This window comes from Agelaius tricolor, unplaced genomic scaffold (genome assembly GCF_023055355.1).
Source record: "Agelaius tricolor isolate 1412-34295 unplaced genomic scaffold, bAgeTri1.0.p SCAF_31, whole genome shotgun sequence".
NCBI lineage: Eukaryota > Metazoa > Chordata > Aves > Passeriformes > Icteridae > Agelaius > Agelaius tricolor.
In genome coordinates, this window is record NW_027269291.1 from 3799808 (window position 1) to 3819727 (window position 19920).

General features: G+C 53.2%; 2 protein-coding genes and 2 gene segments (V, D, J or C); 2 read left to right on the forward strand and 2 right to left on the reverse strand.

Moving 5' to 3' along the window:
- LOC139601518 (feather keratin Cos1-2-like) overlaps nt 1-15284 on the forward strand; it is a 73900-nt gene extending 58616 nt beyond the window's left edge. Inside the window, 3 exon segments of the mRNA XM_071450650.1 lie at nt 10610-14095; nt 14098-14190; nt 14544-15284. Coding sequence (XP_071306751.1) covers nt 14057-14095; nt 14098-14190; nt 14544-14861 — 450 coding nt within the window. The 5' untranslated portion in view covers nt 10610-14056 and the 3' untranslated portion in view covers nt 14862-15284.
- Nucleotides 4698-5723, reverse strand: LOC139601549 (T cell receptor alpha variable 4-like). The segment is given in 2 exon segments: nt 4698-5242; nt 5681-5723. Coding segments are annotated over 2 exon segments (588 nt in total).
- On the reverse strand, nt 5840-7720 carry LOC139601550 (T cell receptor alpha variable 1-1-like). The segment is given in 3 exon segments: nt 5840-5900; nt 6578-6845; nt 7672-7720. Coding segments are annotated over 3 exon segments (378 nt in total).
- Nucleotides 15285-17047: 1763 nt separating the features above from the next.
- On the forward strand, nt 17048-19450 carry OR6F1 (olfactory receptor family 6 subfamily F member 1). Its single transcript, XM_071450777.1, has 3 exons — nt 17048-17088; nt 17185-17260; nt 18506-19450. Exons 1-3 carry the CDS (start codon nt 17048-17050, stop codon nt 19448-19450), a joined length of 1062 nt encoding a protein of 353 aa, XP_071306878.1.
- The last annotated feature ends 470 nt before the right edge of the window (nt 19451-19920 follow it).

Here is a 19920-nt window from a genome sequence, read left to right on the forward strand (position 1 = left end):
ATGTTTGTGGACATCTGAGGACGAGAACAAAATGTAAAGAGGTGAATTTCTTCTTCAGGTGGCATTAAAAGCACACCTGCCTTACACAGCCAGGAGAGAATGCACCTTGCAGTATGGACCAGAGACATTTCTGCAGAGACAGAGATTTCTTTGTCACTTCAATGCAAACGCCTCTCATGCACTGACCTACTGACCTGACAGCACTCCAGGAATTGGCCCCTGTGTGCCTGTGAGCGCAGCTGCTTTGTCAGCTCCCAGCCCAGGTGCTCTCAAGGAGCGGCCCGAGGAGAGGCCGGGCTGTGTGTGGGGACTGTGTGAGTGCAGGTTGGGGCGGTTGTGAGGCGTGTTGGGGGCCGTGCGGGGCCGTGCGGGGCCGGTGCTGCGGGCTCGGGGCAGAGGAAGGAGCTGCGGAGGCGCGGCCCGGGAGCCCGGCGGGCGGAGCGGCAGCGCCCCCTGCTGGCCCCGGCCGGCCCCGCCCGCGGCGGTTCGTGCCCGGCCGCAGCCCCGGCTCCTGTGCCCGTGTCCCGCAGAGCGCAGTAATACACGGCCGCGTCCCCGCGCCGGGGCTCAGCGAGCCACAGCGAGCTGGAACTCCGATCTGCCGACACCAACAGCCATCCTGCACTGCCCGGCAGCTCTTTGGCCTCTTTCACAGTGAGTGCGAGGAGTTCAGGTCCTTGGCCCGGGAGCTGTTGGTACCACTGGATCCAATCTCTGGTCTGGATTTGGGGATGTGAGCAGGTGATGTTGATGCCGGTGCCCTCGGTGGTCTCCATGAATGGTTCCTGCTGTACCTGGGCTCTGACCACAGCCACTGCCACGGAGAAACCAACAATCACTTTTCTTTTGCAGAAAATGATATTCAGGAACATAGAGAGATGAGGAGGAAAACAGTTCCCAGAGGGCGTTAAGATATGCAGGAATGGAAGTGTCCATGAATGGTTTGTGGAGAGATGAATGAGTGAATGACAGAAGAATCGGTGCAGTCGCTGAAGAATGGGAGGATGTGGGAGAAAGCACAAAAAGACAAGAAGGAAATTAGCAAGGGGTACGGACAGACTTTGTCAGTAATAAAGAAAGAATACTTGTGCAGGGTTGGGTAGAGAAAATACCCGGAGATTTCTGCGGGACTATGGGATGGAGAAGAGGGAGGGATGAAGAGGGGAACAGCTCTCGAGAAAAGGTCTGTGCAGAAGGCAGGCAGGGCGGCAGCCTCCGGGCACCTGCGGGATCACCCCAGCCCCACGCACCGATGAGCAGCGCGGCCAGCGCCGCGGCCCGAGCCCGCCGCATGCCGCCGCTCCGCCGGCCGAGCCTCGCTGTGCCCCTGAGCCCCGGCTCTGCTGCGGCCGTGCCGCCTCCTCTGGGCCGCCGCCAGCTCCGCCCCGGCCGGCCTCAGCCCCCGCCTCTCACGGCACCTGCACCACCAGCGACACAAGGACCTTTGGCATGGCCAGGGACAAGGGACAGCTGCGTCCCATCGCACACAGCAGCCACACCGCCTGGGCAGCCGATCCGCCCTGCACGCACCTGCCGCGGGCGGCTGCCGGCCCCGCTCAGCTGCTCTCAGGCTGTTTGTGAGCCTGGGCAGCCGCTGCTCTGTGCTGTTCGGGGCCAGAGCGGTGCTCGGTGTCCCTGGCATGGTCAGGAAATTCCCTCCCGATCGGGGACACACACGGACAGAGCCAGGGCCGTCCTACCCAGTGTGGAGCCACAGACAAATCCGTGCTTCACGTGTGTCCCTGCAAACGGGGCTGCTCCAAGAGCACCCAAGGCAGGGACACACAAGCAGCCCCGGGCTCTGCTGAGGACATGCGCGGTCAAAAGCAGCAGGGCTGGGGTGTGGAAGGACAAGGTCTCAGGCAAGCACAGGGGATAGTTTTCTTTTTTACTTAGAGACTGCAAAATGCAGAGATAAGTCAATATACTCCAAAATATTTTCCTAAGTGAAGTGCTAGGATGGATGGGGTAAAAACCACCAGACCATTGTACCCACATGTGGATGCAAATTCTGCTGAGTATCAGGGTGAGATCAGAGTCCCTTTGCCAAGCTGAGCCTTGCACTGACACATGCCCTCCCTGGCCTGGGTTGTTGCACAGCTGAGGAAGCTCCCTGCACCAGGGTGTCTTGCACAGCACAGAGGTACAAGGCAGTGTCAGAGAGCTCCACTTCCTCCAGCTGCAGGACACTGGATTTGCTTGTGGTGTTCAGGACCGTGGTGAAACGGCCACTGGGCTTGCGGCCAGTCCCTGCTTGATAGGAGATCAGCTCTGGGGCTCTGCCTTTCCTCAGCTGGTACCACAGCAAGGCATTAAAAGAACTGGTGTGGTATTTGCAGGTGGTGTGGAAGGGGTGTCCCTGCTTCACCAAGACTGGTCCATCTTCCTGGGTGACCGTGTCCTGCCCCGTGGTGCCTGGAAGAAAGTGATGCTGAGCAGTTCCACAGGAAAACACTATGCGAAGTGCATGGAAAACGCTGGTGGAGAAAAGTGCCTGCCTTGTAGCAGAGTCCTGAGAGATTTTGGGCAGGAGTTCGGAGCTCTCTGCTCTGCATCGCCAAAAGAAGAACTGGGCTGTGTCCCTGCTCCTGCTCCCTCTGCTTAAAGGACCAGGGAACAGCCTGCCATGCCTGAACTTTGCGTGCTGGAACCAGCAGCCTTCCAGCTCCCTGAGGTGCCCAGCCAGGTCCAGCAGAAAGGTTCATCTGCTTCCCCATTCCTGTCACCTCTGAAAGCTCCTGAGCACACACAAAGCTGAGCTTGGAAAGAGGGAGCCCTGCTTGTGTCCATGCCAGTGAACACGGGAAGCTGTGGCAGAGCTGTGTCAGCCTGGAGGCAGAATGGAACACCCTGATAATGGAATGGTATGAAAAACTGCGAGGTGCCTGGGGCAGGTTGGACAGAATGTGGGAATTTACACTAAAACAGGAGCAATATGGCACTGCAGACACAGCTGAGATCTCCTGAGGTGACAGCACGTGGATGAGGAGAGAGAGGCAGAGGCAGATGGATTTAAGGTGAGAGAAAAGACACAGAAGGGCCCGAGGTTTCTCTCTCTTCCCTTTCCCTTTCTAAATCAAATAGCTTCTTCAGGAAACACTTGCAAAACCACCAACAAAAGCAGTTTTTTCTTATCCTTTTCTCTTCATTCACTGGCATTTCCCCCGTGGTCCTGATTAGGCTTTTGAGGATATCCTGGGCGGAAAAAAAGAAGAAGAAAAAGAGGGGAGCCTTGGGGAAAAGGCAGGACTTACCCAGGAGCTGGCCCAGGAGGACGGTGAGGATGAGATAAGCGAGGTGCATGCCGAGACCGAGGTGCTGAGTGAGCAAGTGTTTGCTGAGTGAGGCAGAGGCAGAAAGGACGTCCCAGCGCCGACAGAACGGAGCTGCCGCAAACGACTCTGGGCGGGAGCAAAGGGAGCAGCGGCGGAGCAGGCAGAGCAATGAGCTGTCCTTGCAGTGCCTGAAATGCTCCTTGTGCGTTTCTGGCTCCTCCAGCAGCAGCCCCCGAGGCTCCCTCAGCCCCTGGCATTGTGAGCATTCCCATGGCAAGGGGCTGTTCCCGCAGTGGGCTCCTCACCTCCGCAGCTGCAATGCCCAGCTCTGCTGCACACCCAGGCCCGGGCATTCAGGGACTTCTTCCCCGCTGAGATTTCTCACCCTCCCGAGGTGTCCTCAGCTCTCTGGGGTCATTGCTAATCTCCAAATCCTGATGGCTTTTGAAGAACCCCATGGCTGGAGGCGGCACAGCCTCACAAGCATTCCTTGGTGGGTGCTCCCTAACCCCACAAGACGCCCTCAAACCTCCATTATCCTCATGTCCCTTCTTGTCCCTTCTTGTCACTGACAAAGCTCAGCCTGAGCCAACTCACAGCAGTTTCCTAATGGCCCATCAATTAGAAGCTGGAGAGCTCTGAGCTCTCTCTTTCTCCCCTTATCACCTACTGCTCCATTGGTGTCATTGTGTGCTTTGTTCCTCACTTTCCCTCATCCTTGTTCTTCCCTTGGAAAGGAAAATGGATGTGATGTGAGCCTTAGAGAACCTGACAGTCTGGCCTTTCACATGCCCTGACTGTGGCCTCAGCTGAACTTGCTCAGCCCAAAGAGTTCCTGAAGCTGCTGAAAGGCTCCTGTCCCCAAAGGAAATGGGGTCCCTAGAGCAGGTCTCTGGAGGGAAACATCATGTGGAGATCAGTCTTTCAAGTGTCTCCCTCCAACACTTGGAGCACTGCTAAATCCTGGCAGTTGTTCTTCTGGATGCTGGACAGGTTACTAAAGTGAAGGGAGAGGGGCAAACCGAAGTCAGGGGGAGGGTGGGTATAAGCAAGCCCTTCAATGATATGAAATGCTCCTCTACTCCAACCGATTGATTGGTCTCCCTAGCAGATGTTCTACTGTTTCAGGAAGATGCTGAATGCACATTCCTGGATGTTTGTGGACATCTGAGGACGAGAACAAAATGTAAAGAGGTGAATTTCTTCTTCAGGTGGCATTAAAAGCACACCTGCCTTACACAGCCAGGAGAGAATGCACCTTGCAGTATGGACCAGAGACATTTCTGCAGAGACAGAGATTTCTTTGTCACCTCAATGCAAACGCCTCTCATGCACTGACCTACTGACCTGACAGCACTCCAGGAATTGGCCCCTGTGTGCCTGTGAGCGCAGCTGCTTTGTCAGCTCCCAGCCCAGGTGCTCTCAAGGAGCGGCCCGAGGAGAGGCCGGGCTGTGTGTGGGGACTGTGTGAGTGCAGGTTGGGGCGGTTGTGAGGCGTGTTGGGGGCCGTGCGGGGCCGTGCGGGGCCGGTGCTGCGGGCTCGGGGCAGAGGAAGGAGCTGCGGGGGCGCGGCCCGGGAGCCCGGCGGGCGGAGCGGCAGCGCCCCCTGCTGGCCCCGGCCGGCCCCGCCCGCGGCGGTTCGTGCCCGGCCGCAGCCCCGGCTCCTGTGCCCGTGTCCCGCAGCGCGCAGTAATACACGGCCGCGTCCCCGCGCCGGGGCTCAGCGAGCCACAGCGAGCTCCAACTCCGATCTGCCGACACCAACAGCCATCCTGCACTGCCCGGCAGCTCTTTGGACTCTTTCACAGTGAGTGCCAGGAGTTCAGGTCCTTGGCCCGGGAGCTGTCGGTACCACTGGATCCAATCACCGCTCTGGATTTTGGGATGAGAGCAGGTGATGTTGATGCCGATGCCCTCGGTGGTCTCCATGAATGGCTCCTGCTGTACCTGGGCTCTGACCACAGCCACTGCCACGGAGAAACCAACAATCACTTTTCTTTTGCAGAAAATGATATTCAGGAACATAGAGAGATGAGGAGGAAAACAGTTCCCAGAGGGCGTTAAGATATGCAGGAATGGAAGTGTCCATGAATGGTTTGTGGAGAGATGAATGAGTGAATGACAGAAGAATCGGTGCAGTCGCTGAAGAATGGGAGGATGTGGCAGAAAGCACAAAAAGACAAGAAGGAAATTAGCAAGGGGTACGGAGAGACTTTGTGAGTAATAAAGAAAGAAAACTTGTGCAGGGTTGGGTAGAGAAAATAACCCGGAGATTTCTGCGGGACTATGGGATGGAGAAGAGGGAGGGATGAAGAGGAGAAACAGCTCTCGAGCAAAGGTCTGTGCAGAAGGCAGGCAGGGCGGCAGCCTCCGGGCACCTGCGGGATCACCCCAGCCCCACGCACCGATGAGCAGCGCGGCCAGCGCCGCGGCCCGAGCCCGCCGCATGCCGCCGCTCCGCCGGCCGAGCCTCGCTGTGCCCCTGAGCCCCGGCTCTGCTGCGGCCGTGCCGCCTCCTCTGGACCGCCGCCAGCTCCGCCCCGGCCGGCCTCAGCCCCCGCCTCTCACGGCACCTGCACCACCAGCGACACAAGGACCTTTGGCATGGCCAGGGACAAGGGACAGCTGCGTCCCATCGCACACAGCAGCCACACCGCCTGGGCAGCCGATCCACCCTGCACACACCTGCCGCGGGCGGCTGCCGGCCCCGCTCAGCTGCTCTCAGGCTGTTTGTGAGCCTGGGCAGCCGCTGCTCTGTGCTGTTCGGGGCCAGAGCGGTGCTCGGTGTCCCTGGCATGGTCAGGAAATTCCCTCCCGATCGGGGACACTCACGGACAGAGCCAGGGCCGTCCTACCCAGTGTGGAGCCACAGACAAATCCCTGCTTCACGTGTGTCCCTGCAAACGGGGCTGCTCCAAGAGCACCCAAGGCAGGGACACACAAGCAGCCCCGGGCTCTGCTGAGGACATGCGCGGTCAAAAGCAGCAGGGCTGGGGTGTGGAAGGACAAGGTCTCAGGCAAGCACAGGGGATAGTTTTCTTTTTTACTTAGAGACTGCAAAATGCAGAGATAAGTCAATATACTCCAAAATATTTTCCTAAGTGAAGTGCTAGGATGGATGGGGTAAAAACCACCAGACCATTGTATCCACATGTGGATGCAAATTCTGCTGAGTATCAGGGTGAGATCAGAGTCCCTTTGCCAAGCTGAGCCTTGCACTGACACATGCCCTCCCTGGCCTGGATTGTTGCACAGCTGAGGAAGCTCCCTGCACCAGGGTGTCTTGCACAGCACAGAGGTACAAGGCAGTGTCAGAGAGCTCCACTTCCTCCAGCTGCAGGACACTGGATTTGCTTGTGGTGTTCAGGACCGTGGTGAAACGGCCACTGGGCTTGCGGCCAGTCCCTGCTTGATAGGAGATCAGCTCTGGGGCTCTGCCTTTCCTCAGCTGGTACCACAGCAAGGCATTAAAAGAACTGGTGTGGTATTTGCAGGTGGTGTGGAAGGGGTGTCCCTGCTTCACCAAGACTGGTCCATCTTCCTGGGTGACCGTGTCCTGCCCCGTGGTGCCTGGAAGAAAGTGATGCTGAGCAGTTCCACAGGAAAACACTATGCGAAGTGCATGGAAAACGCTGGTGGAGAAAAGTGCCTGCCTTGTAGCAGAGTCCGGAGAGATTTTGGGCAGCAGTTCGGAGCTCTCTGCTATGCATCGCCAAAAGAAGAACTGGGCTGTGTCCCTGCTCCTGCTCCCTCTGCTTAAAGGACCAGGGAACAGCCTGCCATGCCTGAACTTAGCGTGCTGGAACCAGCAGCCTTCCAGCTCCCTGAGGTGCCCAGCCAGGTCCAGCAGAAAGGTTCATCTGCTTCCCCATTCCTGTCACCTCTGAAAGCTCCTGAGCACACACAAAGCTGAGCTTGGAAAGAGGGAGCCCTGCTTGTGTCCATGCCAGTGAACACGGGAAGCTGTGGCAGAGCTGTGTCAGCCTGGAGGCAGAATGGAACACCCGGATAATGGAATGGTATGAAAAACTGCGAGGTGCCTGGGGCAGGTTGGACAGAATGTGGGAATTTACACTAAAACAGGAGCAATATGGCACTGCAGAGACAGCTGAGATGTCCTGAGGTGACAGCACGTGGATGAGGAGAGAGAGGCAGAGGCAGATGGATTTAAGGTGAGAGAAAAGACACAGAAGGGCCCGAGGTTTCTCTCTCTTCCCTTTCCCTTTCCAAATCGAAGAGCTTCTTCAGGAAACACTTGCAAAACCACCAACAAAAGCAGTTTTTTCTTATCCTTTTCTCTTCATTCACTGGCATTTCCCCCGTGGTCCTGATTAGGCTTTTGAGGATATCCTGGGCAGAAAAAAAGAAGAAGAAAAAGAGGGGAGCCAGGACTTACCCAGGAGCTGGCCCAGGAGGACGGTGAGGATGAGATAAGCGAGGTGCATGCCGAGACCGAGGTGCTGAGTGAGCAAGTGTTTGCTGAGTGAGGCAGAGGCAGAAAGGACGTCCCAGCGCCGAGAGAACGGAGCTGCCGCAAACGACTCTGGGCGGGAGCACAGGGAGCAGCGGCGGAGCAGGCAGAGCAATGACCTGTCCTTGCAGTGCCTGAAATGCTCCTTGTGCGTTTCTGGCTCCTCCAGCAGCAGCCCCCGAGGCTCCCTCAGCCCCTGGCATTGTGAGCATTCCCATGGCAAGGGGCTGTTCCCGCAGTGGGCTCCTCACCTCCGCAGCTGCAATGCCCAGCTCTGCTGCACACCCAGGCCTGGGTATTCAGGGGCTTCTTCCCTGCTGGGGTTTCTCACCCTCCCGAGGTGTCCTCAGCTCTCTGGGGTCATTGCTAATCTCCAAATCCTGATGGCTTTTGAAGAACCTCATGGCTGGAGGCGGAACAGCCTCACAAGCATTCCTTGGTGGGTGCTCCCTAACCCCACAAGACCCCCTCAAACCTCCATTATCCTCATGTTCCTCTTGTCCCTTCTTGTCACTGACAAAGCTCAGCCTGAGCCAACTCACAGCAGTTTCCTAATGGCCCATCAATTAGAAGCTGGAGAGCTCTGAGCTCTCTCTTTCTCCCCTTATCACCTACTGCTACATTGGTGTCATTGTGTGCTTTGTTCCTCACTTTCCCTCATCCTTGTTCTTCCCTTGGAAAGGAAAATGGATGTGATGTGAGCCTTAGAGAACCTGACAGTCTGGTCTTTCACATGCCCTGACTGTGGCCTCAGCTGAACTTGCTCAGCCCAAAGAGTTCCTGAAGCTGCTGAAAGGCTCCTGTCCCCAAAGGAAATGGGGTCCCTAGAGCAGGTCTCTGGAGGGAAACATCATGTGGAGATCAGTCTTTCAAGTGTCTCCCTCCAACACTTGCAGCACTGCTAAATCCTGGCAGTTGTTCTTCTGGATGCTGGACAGGTTACTAAAGTGAAGGGAAAGGGGCAAACCGAAGTCAGGGGGAGGGTGGGTATAAGCAAGCCCTTCAATGATATGAAATGCTCCTCTACTCCAACCAATTGATTGGTCTCCCTAGCAGATGTTCTACTGTTTCAGGAAGATGCTGAATGCACATTCCTGGATGTTTGTGGACATCTGAGGACGAGAACAAAATGTAAAGAGGTGAATTTCTTCTTCAGGTGGCATTAAAAGCACACCTGCCTTACACAGCCAGGAGAGAATGCACCTTGCAGTATGGACCAGAGACATTTCTGCAGAGACAGAGATTTCTTTGTCACCTCAATGCAAACCCCACTCATGCACTGACCTACTGACCTGACAGCACTCCAGGAATTGGCCCCTGTGTGCCTGTGAGCGCAGCTGCTTTGTCAGCTCCCAGCCCAGGTGCTCTCAAGGAGCGGCCCGAGGAGAGGCCGGGCTGTGTGTGGGGACTGTGTGAGTGCAGGTTGGGGCGGTTGTGAGGCGTGTTGGGGGCCGTGCGGGGCCGTGCGGGGCCGGTGCTGCGGGCTCGGGGCAGAGGAAGGAGCTGCGGAGGCGCGGCCCGGGAGCCCGGCGGGCGGAGCGGCAGCGCCCCCTGCTGGCCCCGGCCGGCCCCGCCCGCGGCGGTTCGTGCCCGGCCGCAGCCCCGGCTCCTGTGCCCGTGGCCCCCAGCGCGCAGTAATACACGGCCGCGTCCCCGCGCCGGGGCTCAGCGAGCCACAGCGAGCTCCAACTCCGATCTGCCGACACCAACAGCCATCCTGCACTGCCCGGCAGCTCTTTGGCCTCTTTCACAGTGAGTGCGAGGAGTTCAGGTCCTTGGCCCGGGAGCTGTCGGTACCACTGGATCCAATCTCTGGTCTGGATTTGGGGATGTGAGCAGGTGATGTTGATGCCGGTGCCCTCGGTGGTCTCCATGAATGGCTCCTGCTGTACCTGGGCTCTGACCACAGCCACTGCCACAGAGAAAAGCACAATCACTTTTCTTTTGCAGAAAATGATATTCAGGAACATAGAGAGATGAGGAGGAAAACAGTTCCCAGAGGGCGTTAAGATATGCAGGAATGGAAGTGTCCATGAATGGTTTGTGGAGAGATGAATGAGTGAATGACAGAAGAATCGGTGCAGTCGTTGAAGAATGAGAGGATGTGGGAGAAAGCACAAAAAGACAAGAAGGAAATTAGCAAGTGGTATGGAGAGACTTCGTGAGTAATAAAGAAAGAATACTTGTGCAGGGTTGGGTAGAGAAAATACCCGGAGATTTCTGCGGTACTATAGGATGGAGAAGAGGGAGGGATGAAGAGGGGAACAGCTCTCGAGAAAAGGTCTGTGCCGAAGGCAGGCAGGGCGGCAGCCTCCGGGCACCTGCGGGATCACCCCAGCCCCACGCACCGATGAGCAGCGCGGCCAGCGCCGCGGCCCGAGCCCGCCGCATGCCGCCGCTCCGCCGGCCGAGCCTCGCTGTGCCCCTGAGCCCCGGCTCTGCTCTGACTGTGCCGCCTCCTCGTCTCTCCTCTCCTCTCTCTCCATCGCCACCAGCTCCGCCCCGGACTGAGCCCTGCCCTGGCTCCGCTCGGGCTGTCTCAGAGCAGTCCGGGTGTGCACGGACACAGCTTGGTGTCCTGGCAAATGGACTCTCCCCCTCCTCCAGCAAGGACATCTCAGCGAGAATCAGGCGGTACAGCCCCAGCTGCAGCCTGAGGCAGCAAGAGGGCCCTGAACCAGGAGATGGAGCAGTTTCCCCGAGCTGTCTCTGTGCTCAGGGGCTGGAAACAGCAGCCAGGGATTTTCTGCAGATGGCAGTGAGGAGGCTGAAAGCCCCATGTTCCAGCAGGTGTTTGTAGCTCAGTCTCCTGTTGCAGAGAACTCCCAGAGTCTAGTCGCTATTCCTTGTTTCCTTTCCACAGGTGGTTCCAGGATTTTCTGGGAACAACTTGGGCAACAGAAGCCAGTTCACTGCCTGTTCTTGGTTGTTCCATGTCACCTCCAAACTTGTGGAGAGTGTCCTCCTTCCCACTATTCACAACATTCATGGCAACATGCAACACTAGTGGTCCTACTGCTGATCCTTGAGGGACCCCAGAGTTGTCTGCCAGCTGGGGTTTGAAACAATGGCCACAACACTTTGGGCCTGGTAGGCCAGATAATTTTCCACTCACCTTATCCCTGTCTTACTGATCCCTTTTTTCACCAATATGGTCACAGAGGAAGGGCAGCAGAGGAGGCCACTGCAGCTGTGTCCCCCCCAGTGCTGCATAAAGGAGAGCAGTCACCTCTCTCGAGCTCCTGGCCACACCTGGTGCAGTGGAGCTGGGGATACAGTTGGACTTCTTTGGCACAAGGGAATATGCACTTTCCCTTTTCAATTGCATGAGTTTCCCATTCCCAGCACATTTCTCCTGCTTGCTGAGGTCCCTCTGGATGCTGGCCTGACTCTCTTCCCAGTTTGGTGTTGTCTGCAAACCTGCTGAGGGTCCACTCTGTCCCATCAACCACATCACCAGTGAAGTTGACAAACAGGAGCCATCAACTCCTGACCATTTGGATGCACTGGTCTCCAACTTTATTTTGTGGTGCTGATCACTGATCTCTGTGCCTGGCCAGTCACTTTTCATTCTGTCTCACTGTCTGCTCATCCAACATCAACAGCTTCTCTCTGAGGCTCCTACAGGAATCCACACAAAATGTCAAAGGCTTTGCTCACCTCCAGGTAGAGAAGATCCACCATTCTTTCTTCCTCACCATTCTGTCACATCTCCACAGCACTTTGTCAAGAAGATCAGGCATAACTTCCCCTTAGTAAAGCCACACTGCCCCGCTCCTGGTTACTTTCCCATCCCTGCATGCCTTGATTAGGAGAGCTTTCCAGGACTAGCTGCTCTATCACCTTCTAAGGGGCTAAGTGAGGCTGAGAAGGCTGTAGCTCCCTGGTTCTCCTTTTCCCCTTTTTGAAGACAGAAGTGGCATTTGTTTTGCTCCAGTATCCAGTCACCAGGCTCAGCTGAAGGTAACCAAGAATGACCTGGCAATGACAGGAGCCAGTTCCCTCACTACTTGTGTCTACATTCCAATAGGACTTAAATATGTGCAGTTTGCTAAGGATTCACTGCCCTGATCTCCATCCTGACTTTACCCCCAGTCTACATCTGGTATTCCTTAAGGCCAGTCTTGCTAATAAGGACTGAGGCAAAGAAGGCCTTCAGCACCTCAGCTTTTTCTCTACCCTGTGTCACCAGGGCCTTTGTCTCATTTAGCAGCAACTTTCCTTACTCTTCCTTTTGTCACCTTTGTCCTAATGGAAGCCCCTTTATCATGCCATTTGCCTTTCCTTCTTACAGCTGAATAAAACCTTCCACCTTTTCTCCCCCTTTCTGTATCCCTGCTGTACGACAGGAGAAGGCAAAGCCAGCCACCTGAATTGTCCTGGGCTCTGTGTTTGGTGGGATACAGTCAAACCCAGGAACAAGGCCACTTCTTTGAGACAAAGGCCCCTAAGATCCCAATGGAGTGACCCAGACTGACATAATTTACTTTTAATGGACTCCTGTAGTGTGTGAGTCCTGTGCTGACGCTGATGTGTTTTGATGCAGAAATGCTTGGGCCTCTCATCTTGTCATGCAAAAGATGCCTTCATTGAGGAATGTGCCAGAAATAAAGCAGGAAGTGAAAACACAGCAATTTAAAAAGCCAAACCACAGCTCACAGCATTAAATGAGATGGTTTGCATTCAAGATGAATTTGTCAGAAAATGATCACCTCCAGAAGGGATACCTCTGGCAGCCTGAGTCAGTAAAGGTCCATGGTGAAAGCCAGCCCAGCTCTTTTCTCTCTCATCCCCTTCTCTTGCCTCCTTCTCCCTGGGAATCAGGTCAGTCTGAAACCCTTTCTCCTTCTCTGCTTTCTCTAAAAGGAGATCTCACCTCAATGGACCAACCACCTGATTCCAGCAGTCTTCTATGATAGCTCTGTTCCATCACTCCCTCTCCTCAGCTGGACAGAGGAGAGAAAATACAAGAGGCTTCTGGGTCTAGATAAAGAGAGGAAAGGTCACTCATCAATTACCCTCATGGGAAACCCCAACTCAGATCAGAGAAATTAATTTGATATATTGCAATCCAGTCAGTTTAGGGTAATGAGAAATAAACCTCAAATCTAAAACCACCTTCCCCTCCACTGCTCCCTTCTTCTTCAGCTCAATTTCACTGCTGATTTTCTCCTCTCCAAATGATAAGGATTTGGAGTTGTGGTCAGTTCCACACATCTCTGTGGCTCTTTTGTGCTTAGGAGAAGGAACATTCACACACTTGCCCTATGCCATTGTGGGGAGACAGTACTCCCAAAACTTCTCCAATGTGAGTTTTTCACATGGGCTACAGTTCTTCGCAAGTCCTGCTTGCAAACCTGTGCTAGCATGGGCCTGTCACTCACGTGGGCACAGGTCCTGACAGGAGCCTGATCCAGAATGAGGTTTTATGGGGTCACCTGGAGCACCTACCTCCCCTCTTCCCTGAGGGTTGTTTCTCTCACATTGTCTCTCCCCTCTCTTCTGGCTGCTCTTCCACAGTAGGTGTTTTCTCCCTTCCCAAACGTTATCCCAGAGCTGCTTCCACCATCAATGATGAGCTCAGCCTTGGCCAGGGGTGGATGAGTCTTAAATCCATCTGGTGTTGGCTCCCCCACAACCAAAACCTTGCCATGCAGCCCAAATCCAGAGGGTGCAAGGCAAACAGAGCCAGACACTTCTCTGAATTGCCCAGTGAGGGGACCAGAGAAAACAAGCACAGGCTGGAACACTGGTGTGAAACATAGCGAAGCCCTTCTTATTGTTGAGGGTGACCAAGCACTCTCTCACATTGCCCAGATGACTTAAGGATTCTCCCTCCTTGGGAGGACAAAATGAGAGCTTTAGGAGCAAGAGAATGAAACCCAACAGTGCAGCCCAAATGCCTGAGATTCTGAACACAAATGAACAGTGGAGCAAGTTGGGAGGAATGGAGGAAAGAGACATGGCATATCATTTTGCAATGGTATCATGGCATATCTTTGGGTGACCAGTCAAGGTTTGAAGCCCTGGGAGCAGCTGCACCCCTTGCAATCAACAAGGCCACAGGCAACACCAGCAGTGAGCTCCAGGCCAACTTCATTTCCCTGCATGCACCCATCCAGCACTCGAGCGGAGGATTCTGCAGACACTGACACATTCCTGCCCTGGAAATCCTGAGGCGTCTCAATCTCAGCACTCAGAAGAAGCCTCCATGAAGAAATGTCTATGAATAAGCCAGGAAATGAAAAGGTGGCAACATGGAAAACAAGCACCCAACCCATGTCATTAGCTGGGATATTTTCCATACATCATGAGTACCTTAAGAAATTATCACTTTCATAGAAGCCACCTCTGGGCCTGGGGCAACTCAGAGTGACTATAAAAGCCAGCCAGAATTCATGCTCTCTCATCCACTTCTCCTGCCTCCTTCTCCTTGGAATCCAGGTAAGTCCAAAGCCCTTTCCCCTGTCCTTTTCTGGTGAAGCAGATGCATGTTCCTATAGCCTATGAGAGGTTTTAGTGCTGCTGCTGCTGCTGCTGCTGAGGGGTCAGAGAAGAACTAAGGTCTGACTTAGTGTCAAGGATTTGGCTGAGGGAGCTCTTTATTGAAGAGATATTGCAACAATTTGCAGTACCGTGTCAGGATGAGGCTGAAAACCCCTTTCTCTCACTGCCCAGTTTCTCCCTTCTGGCTTAAGCAGGTACCATTGCAATTCTTGCAGTGGGATGATGGATTCATGGCTGATGGCTCCTCACATGTGCCTGTGCTCTGCTTCCTTCCCTTCCCTCTCTCTCAGGTGCATCTGCAGCCCCAAGCCATGTCCTGCTACACCCGGTGCCAGCCCTGTGGCCCCACCCCGCTGGGCAGCAGCTGCAATGAGCCCTGTGTCAGGCAGTGCCAGGACTCCACCGTCTTCATCCAGCCCTCGCCCGTGGTGGTGACCCTGCCTGGGCCCATCCTCAGCTCCTTCCCACAGAACACCGTGGTGGGATCCTCCACTTCTGCTGCTGTTGGCAACATCCTCAGCTCTGAAGGAGTGCCCATCAACTCTGGGGGCTTTGACATCTCCTGCATCACCAACCGCTACGGTGGCAGCAGGTGCCGTCCATGCTAAAGCCACTGGTGCAGCCCTCACGAGGACCCCCAGAAACCCAGAAGCTGATGCTGGACTGAGGACAGAGCTCCTGGCCATCAAATTCAGAGGTGCTGAGCCACCAATGCTGCTCTTCTGAAGGAGGGCTGGTGGGGCTCTCTGAAACCATGGCCAGTGTTTGCTTTCCCTGCCTTTCTCTTCCACCTCTCTCTTGTCTTCCATACTTCTGGACTGTAAGACTTTCAGAGCCTCTCTGGGGGATCTGCTAACCCCTGCCTGCTGTAGGGCAGGCAGATGGATGTCCCTTTGGCTCTCAAGTGTCTGTGCCAAAGTGGGCCCAGACTTGCTGCAGTTGCATGTGGTCTCTCACCACCACCACCAGTAGCCTCCTCTGTAAGGGAACTAATTTCCCACTTCAATGACAATAAAGCTTTGTGCATCTCATCCTCAGCCTCCATGTAATCCTTTTTTGGTGTCCTTGTCTCAAGGTGCTGAGACCAAAAGGTGTTGCCATGGGTGGTGGAGGAAAAGGTGGGGACACCAGTAGACCACTGATTATTCCCAGAGGAAGGGGAGGGTGGGAAACACAGAAGTGGGGCCCATTCGGGCACTGTCCCTTGGAGCTGAGGAAGACATCCCTGACTTCTCCACAGACAGCAGGGATCAGGCTCAGCCTTCCAACATTTCTGCTCAGATATGACTCCTTGGTCTCAGAGCATGTGCTGCAGATGAGGAGTACAACCCATCTTCAGGACCAGATCTAACAGACTCTGTAGACTCTTCCCACAGTCAGTGATGGGACATCAGGTCACCCAAGGGACTTACCCATCCCAAAGCAAAGCAGGTGTGCCAGGAAATGGCAAGAATCATCTTTCTGGAGACACAAATCCTGCAGCTGACCAGTGGTGGTCCCTCTGAACTACCCAGGTAGGACAAGCTAACAGCAGGGCCTGCATTCCTGGTCATGTGTGCATGGCTTGCTTCACTAAGCGATCACAGGTGAACCCAGAGGCTCCAGCACCTCCATTCCATGGCTAAACCCCACCACCATTTCCATGGATAGGACAGATAAATAGTGGGGAGATGGCTTAATGGTCAGCAAATAGGCTCAAGCTGAGAACCTGGCTCCCATTAGCTGCATCTCCACCTCAAACCAAGTACAGGTCAGTTTTCTCTCAACCACACCAAAACCTGGGACACAGACTTGCAGAAAATGTCTCTGCCATGTCCAACATCTGTGTGAGGTCCTGGACAGTGCAGACAGACTCTCTCTGGAGGTGAATCTAACTTAAGATGTCTAGAGGATGAGAAGTGTGTGTATTTTTGTGTGAGTGTGGTCTAAGCCAGCTGACTAGTTTATCTTGAGTGTCAACAGAAGAAAAATAGGTGTCTGTAAGGCCTGCATTGCCTGATCTGTAAGAGATCATTTTTTGTAAGGGTTGAACTAAGGCTTGAGAGTGCCTGTTCTCTCAGCTGATGATGAATGGAGCAAAGATGAGTACCTCAATAGAAGACACCTTTTCTGGAGTCAGGGGAAATAAATTTTCCTCTATTTATGTCTTGTCTGATTTTGAACTTAGTTCCTCAGTTAAAGCTGAAGACAGAGGCCTTAACTGCACTTAAAGGCTCTGAAATGAGGTAGGTGAGTCCTTTACTGTCTCTGTGTCCATGTGCCCATAGTTGCCTTTAGTTACTTCTCACCATGGAGGTTTCTCGACCCCCTGAGTACCCAGCACCAAATGCTTGACCCCAGTCTCTTGGAACATGACTATTTCAGACATTCCCATGCCAGCTGAGTTCCTGACAAGGTTCTCATACCACAGCTGCAGGTAGGAGGCAAACACCCAGCCTAGCAGGCACTTAGGGAATTGCATTGCTGTTCTTTAATTGGCCTGTGCGAAGAGAGAGTACTATTCATCCCTGACAAGCCCATAAGGCTTCCCAGAGGTCAAATTCCCTGGAGCACACCAGAGGGAAAACAGAAAACAGTCTCCAGGGTGTGGCTAGCTGGAGCTTCATTGTGTTAATGAGGTGGGTGTGGGGATGTTCTTATGCTAATGATGCTGGCGACTCTCTGGTGCATGATCTCATAATATGAAGAGAATTTACACTTTGTGTGTGTGCACACAGAGCTTTCTTTGGTGGAATTACAGTGGTGGCAGTGAGAGGGAAGAAGATCAGGAGTGGAAGCTGTCAGATCCTACTGGATGGAGAGGAAACCAGGTCAGGCAGTTGCCATCAGCTTGAAGTGAGTCAGCAAGGGGAGAGCTGCTCATCCACACACCTTCACCTGAATCCAGAGTTCCCCACAATAAATCTACTTCTTTCCAATGCTCTCCATTAGCCAAGGGGACCATGGCTACCTTGGGAGGATGGTGCATGAAAAAATGTCTTTTGGATCATTTCCACTGGCAAATCTGGTGAGTGAAGCCTGCCCAAGACGTGTAGCACAGACTTCCAATGCCTTGCATGTTTAAGGAGAGCTGGTTTAAGGGAGATTTCTTTACCCTTTAAGTACATGAGATTTCTGGTATATATTGCTGTGGAGGAAGATAGGAGAGAAAGGGATTATTCAGGTGGTGATTTAGTCCATCTGTCTTCCACATCCACCTGAAAATATGTTTTCTCTAGAGAACTAATCAAGAATTTTCCCTTGTCTGCAGCAACAGTTCAGCAGAGCTACCTTTAATGGATTCAACTCGGAGGATTTTGCCTTCAGTCTCTGAGGCTGAATATCTCTGCCCAAATTGAGATGTCTAACACCCAGGTGCTTACTAGACTCCTGCCTTAGACCTCAGAGACAACCTGGCACTTCTAGAGAGCTTTTAGCCATGCTTTTAGGACAAAATGAGCCATGTTTCCCTCATGCTTTTTCTCTGTCTGTGAAGAAAGAAGGGGGGTAAGCTGAGGAGCTGAGATAGAAGTATTTTATTTCACCTTAGATATTCCAGCTTAGTCAGCAGAAATCCTTCCTCTGACTCTGAAATGGCAAAGTTGCAAAGAGGTGGATCACACCTAGTAGCTATGCTGAGAAGCAAACTTCAGTGAGGGAAATGGAGGTATCTGCAAAAGCTTCCTGTTCTGAGGCTTAAAAGAAAGCAAATATAGGAGACCTTGAGTAGTGACTGGCATACCAACCTGCTGCCCTGTGTGCCTGCAGCTCAGTCTCAATGCTTTGTAATAAACTGACATAGAAGAGGTAGGAAAATCTCTTGCAGTGTCACATGATCATGACAGTATTTGTATTCCTCATTTGATGAAACCACACCTCAGTATTGCCTGCCTTGGAAACTACAAGTTATGTTATTGCCTTCCTATTTGTAACAGGTTTTTCCATAGCTGGAGTGCCTCAGCCTGGTGTCCATAGTTTCCTATGTGGGATTTTCATGTCACAGAAGTGACTACATTCCCCGTGCTGTAAAGGAGATGCACAATCTGATAAATACTTCTCTAAGTGTTCATTTGTTGGGGTACACCTGATTTTCAGGATTAGATCTAGTTGTCCAAACGTGTTTCATCAGGGGAGGATTTCTATGAAAATTTTAACATAGGAAAAGTCCCATTTTCCTATGCTGTGCACCAACTGCATTTTTGGGGATGGTGATTTTTTTTTTTTCACTACTTGTAGCATGCAAACTTTCACAGAAACTTTTCTTTCTTTGCAGACAGACCTCAACACTTGGAAGGACATGGCAAATAGGACAAGTGTAAAAGAATTCATCCTTCTTGGCTTCCCAGGGACATGGCAATTCCGAGTCTCCTTTGTGGTGGTGTTTGCACTGATGTACACCCTGACAGTGATAGGTAATGCATCCATCATAGCCCTTGTGTGGAGAAGCAGCAACCTACACACCCCAATGTACTTTTTCCTCTGCAATCTCTCCTTCCTGGAGATCTGGTACACTACGGGTGTTGTTCCCAAAGCCATAGGAGTCATGCTGGGGACTAGCCAGACCATCTCCTTCAGTGTCTGCATCCTCCAGTTGTTCTTTCTTCTCTCTCTAGGCTCCACTGAGTGTTTTCTCCTGTCTGTCATGGCCTATGACCGCTACTTAGCCATATGCTGCCCCCTGAGGTACAGCTCCCTCATGAGCAGTGTCCTCTCTGTTCGGCTGGCACTCAGCTCCTGGCTGGGAGGATTTTTGGCCATTTCCCTGCTGGCCTTTCTGACATCCAGGCTGACTTTCTGTGGGCCAGATGTCATCAATCATTTCATATGTGATATAGATTCCTGCCTTGCCCTCTCCTGCAGTGATACATGGCCTGTGGAGCTGGCAACCTTCCTTGTCTCCATTATTGTTGTGGTGGCCTCCTGTGTGGTCACCTTGGTCTCCTACACGTACATCATCTCCTCCATCCTGCGGATCCAGTCAGGCCATGGCCGAAAAAAAGCCTTTTCCACCTGCTCTGCCCATCTCAGTGTTGTCACCATCTGGTATGGCTCCACCATGTTCCTGTATGTCAAGCCATCAGCCCAGAACTCCCTGGATGTGAACAAAATCGTGAATACCTTTAACACAATGGTAACTCCTTTGCTGAACCCCTTCATTTACACACTCAGAAACAAAGAGGTCAAGCTCGCTCTGGGACGGGCTTTCCAGAAAAAATAAAGTGACTTTTTTCACAGGGCATCAGTTGAACAAACAGATTCATCCCTGCCCTCCCATGACTTCTGCCCTGCAGAAGATCCCCTCTGAAGTGTAGGTTTGTGTGGACATCCCAGGCACTGAGAAGCCACTGCCAATGAGCTCATATCACCTTACAGCCATCTCTGGCTGGGCTGAGCCTCAGTTCTGCTCTCCCACCACCCTCTGTTCGTTCCCAGGTAATTCAGAATGCCTTCCAGTCCTTTAAAGTGCCATGCTTGGAAAGGGTCACAAACCCTGTCCATAAATGGTTCTGTAACAAAGCTGGAGGAGTGGTACTCCCACAGGTTTCTACCCCAGTTTGCCAAGTGCTTAATTTTGTCAGGGTTTGTCTGAATCTCCTAAAGAAATCCCAGCAACCTTAGGAAACATTGCTTTAGGAAGTAGACGTGTTTCTCCATTTAGCCTGATGTTTTGTGATGTATCTATGCCAC

Bases quoted from the DNA above. Each gene is read 5' to 3' on its own strand.
- OR6F1 (XM_071450777.1), top strand. From the start codon at position 17,048: ATGGAGAGGAAACCAGGTCAGGCAGTTGCCATCAGCTTGAA. The intron at 17,089-17,184 runs GTGAGTCAGCAA...GCTCTCCATTAG, and splicing joins GCAGTTGCCATCAGCTTGAA to CCAAGGGGACCATGGCTACC. The intron at 17,261-18,505 runs GTGAGTGAAGCC...CTTTCTTTGCAG, and splicing joins CATTTCCACTGGCAAATCTG to ACAGACCTCAACACTTGGAA.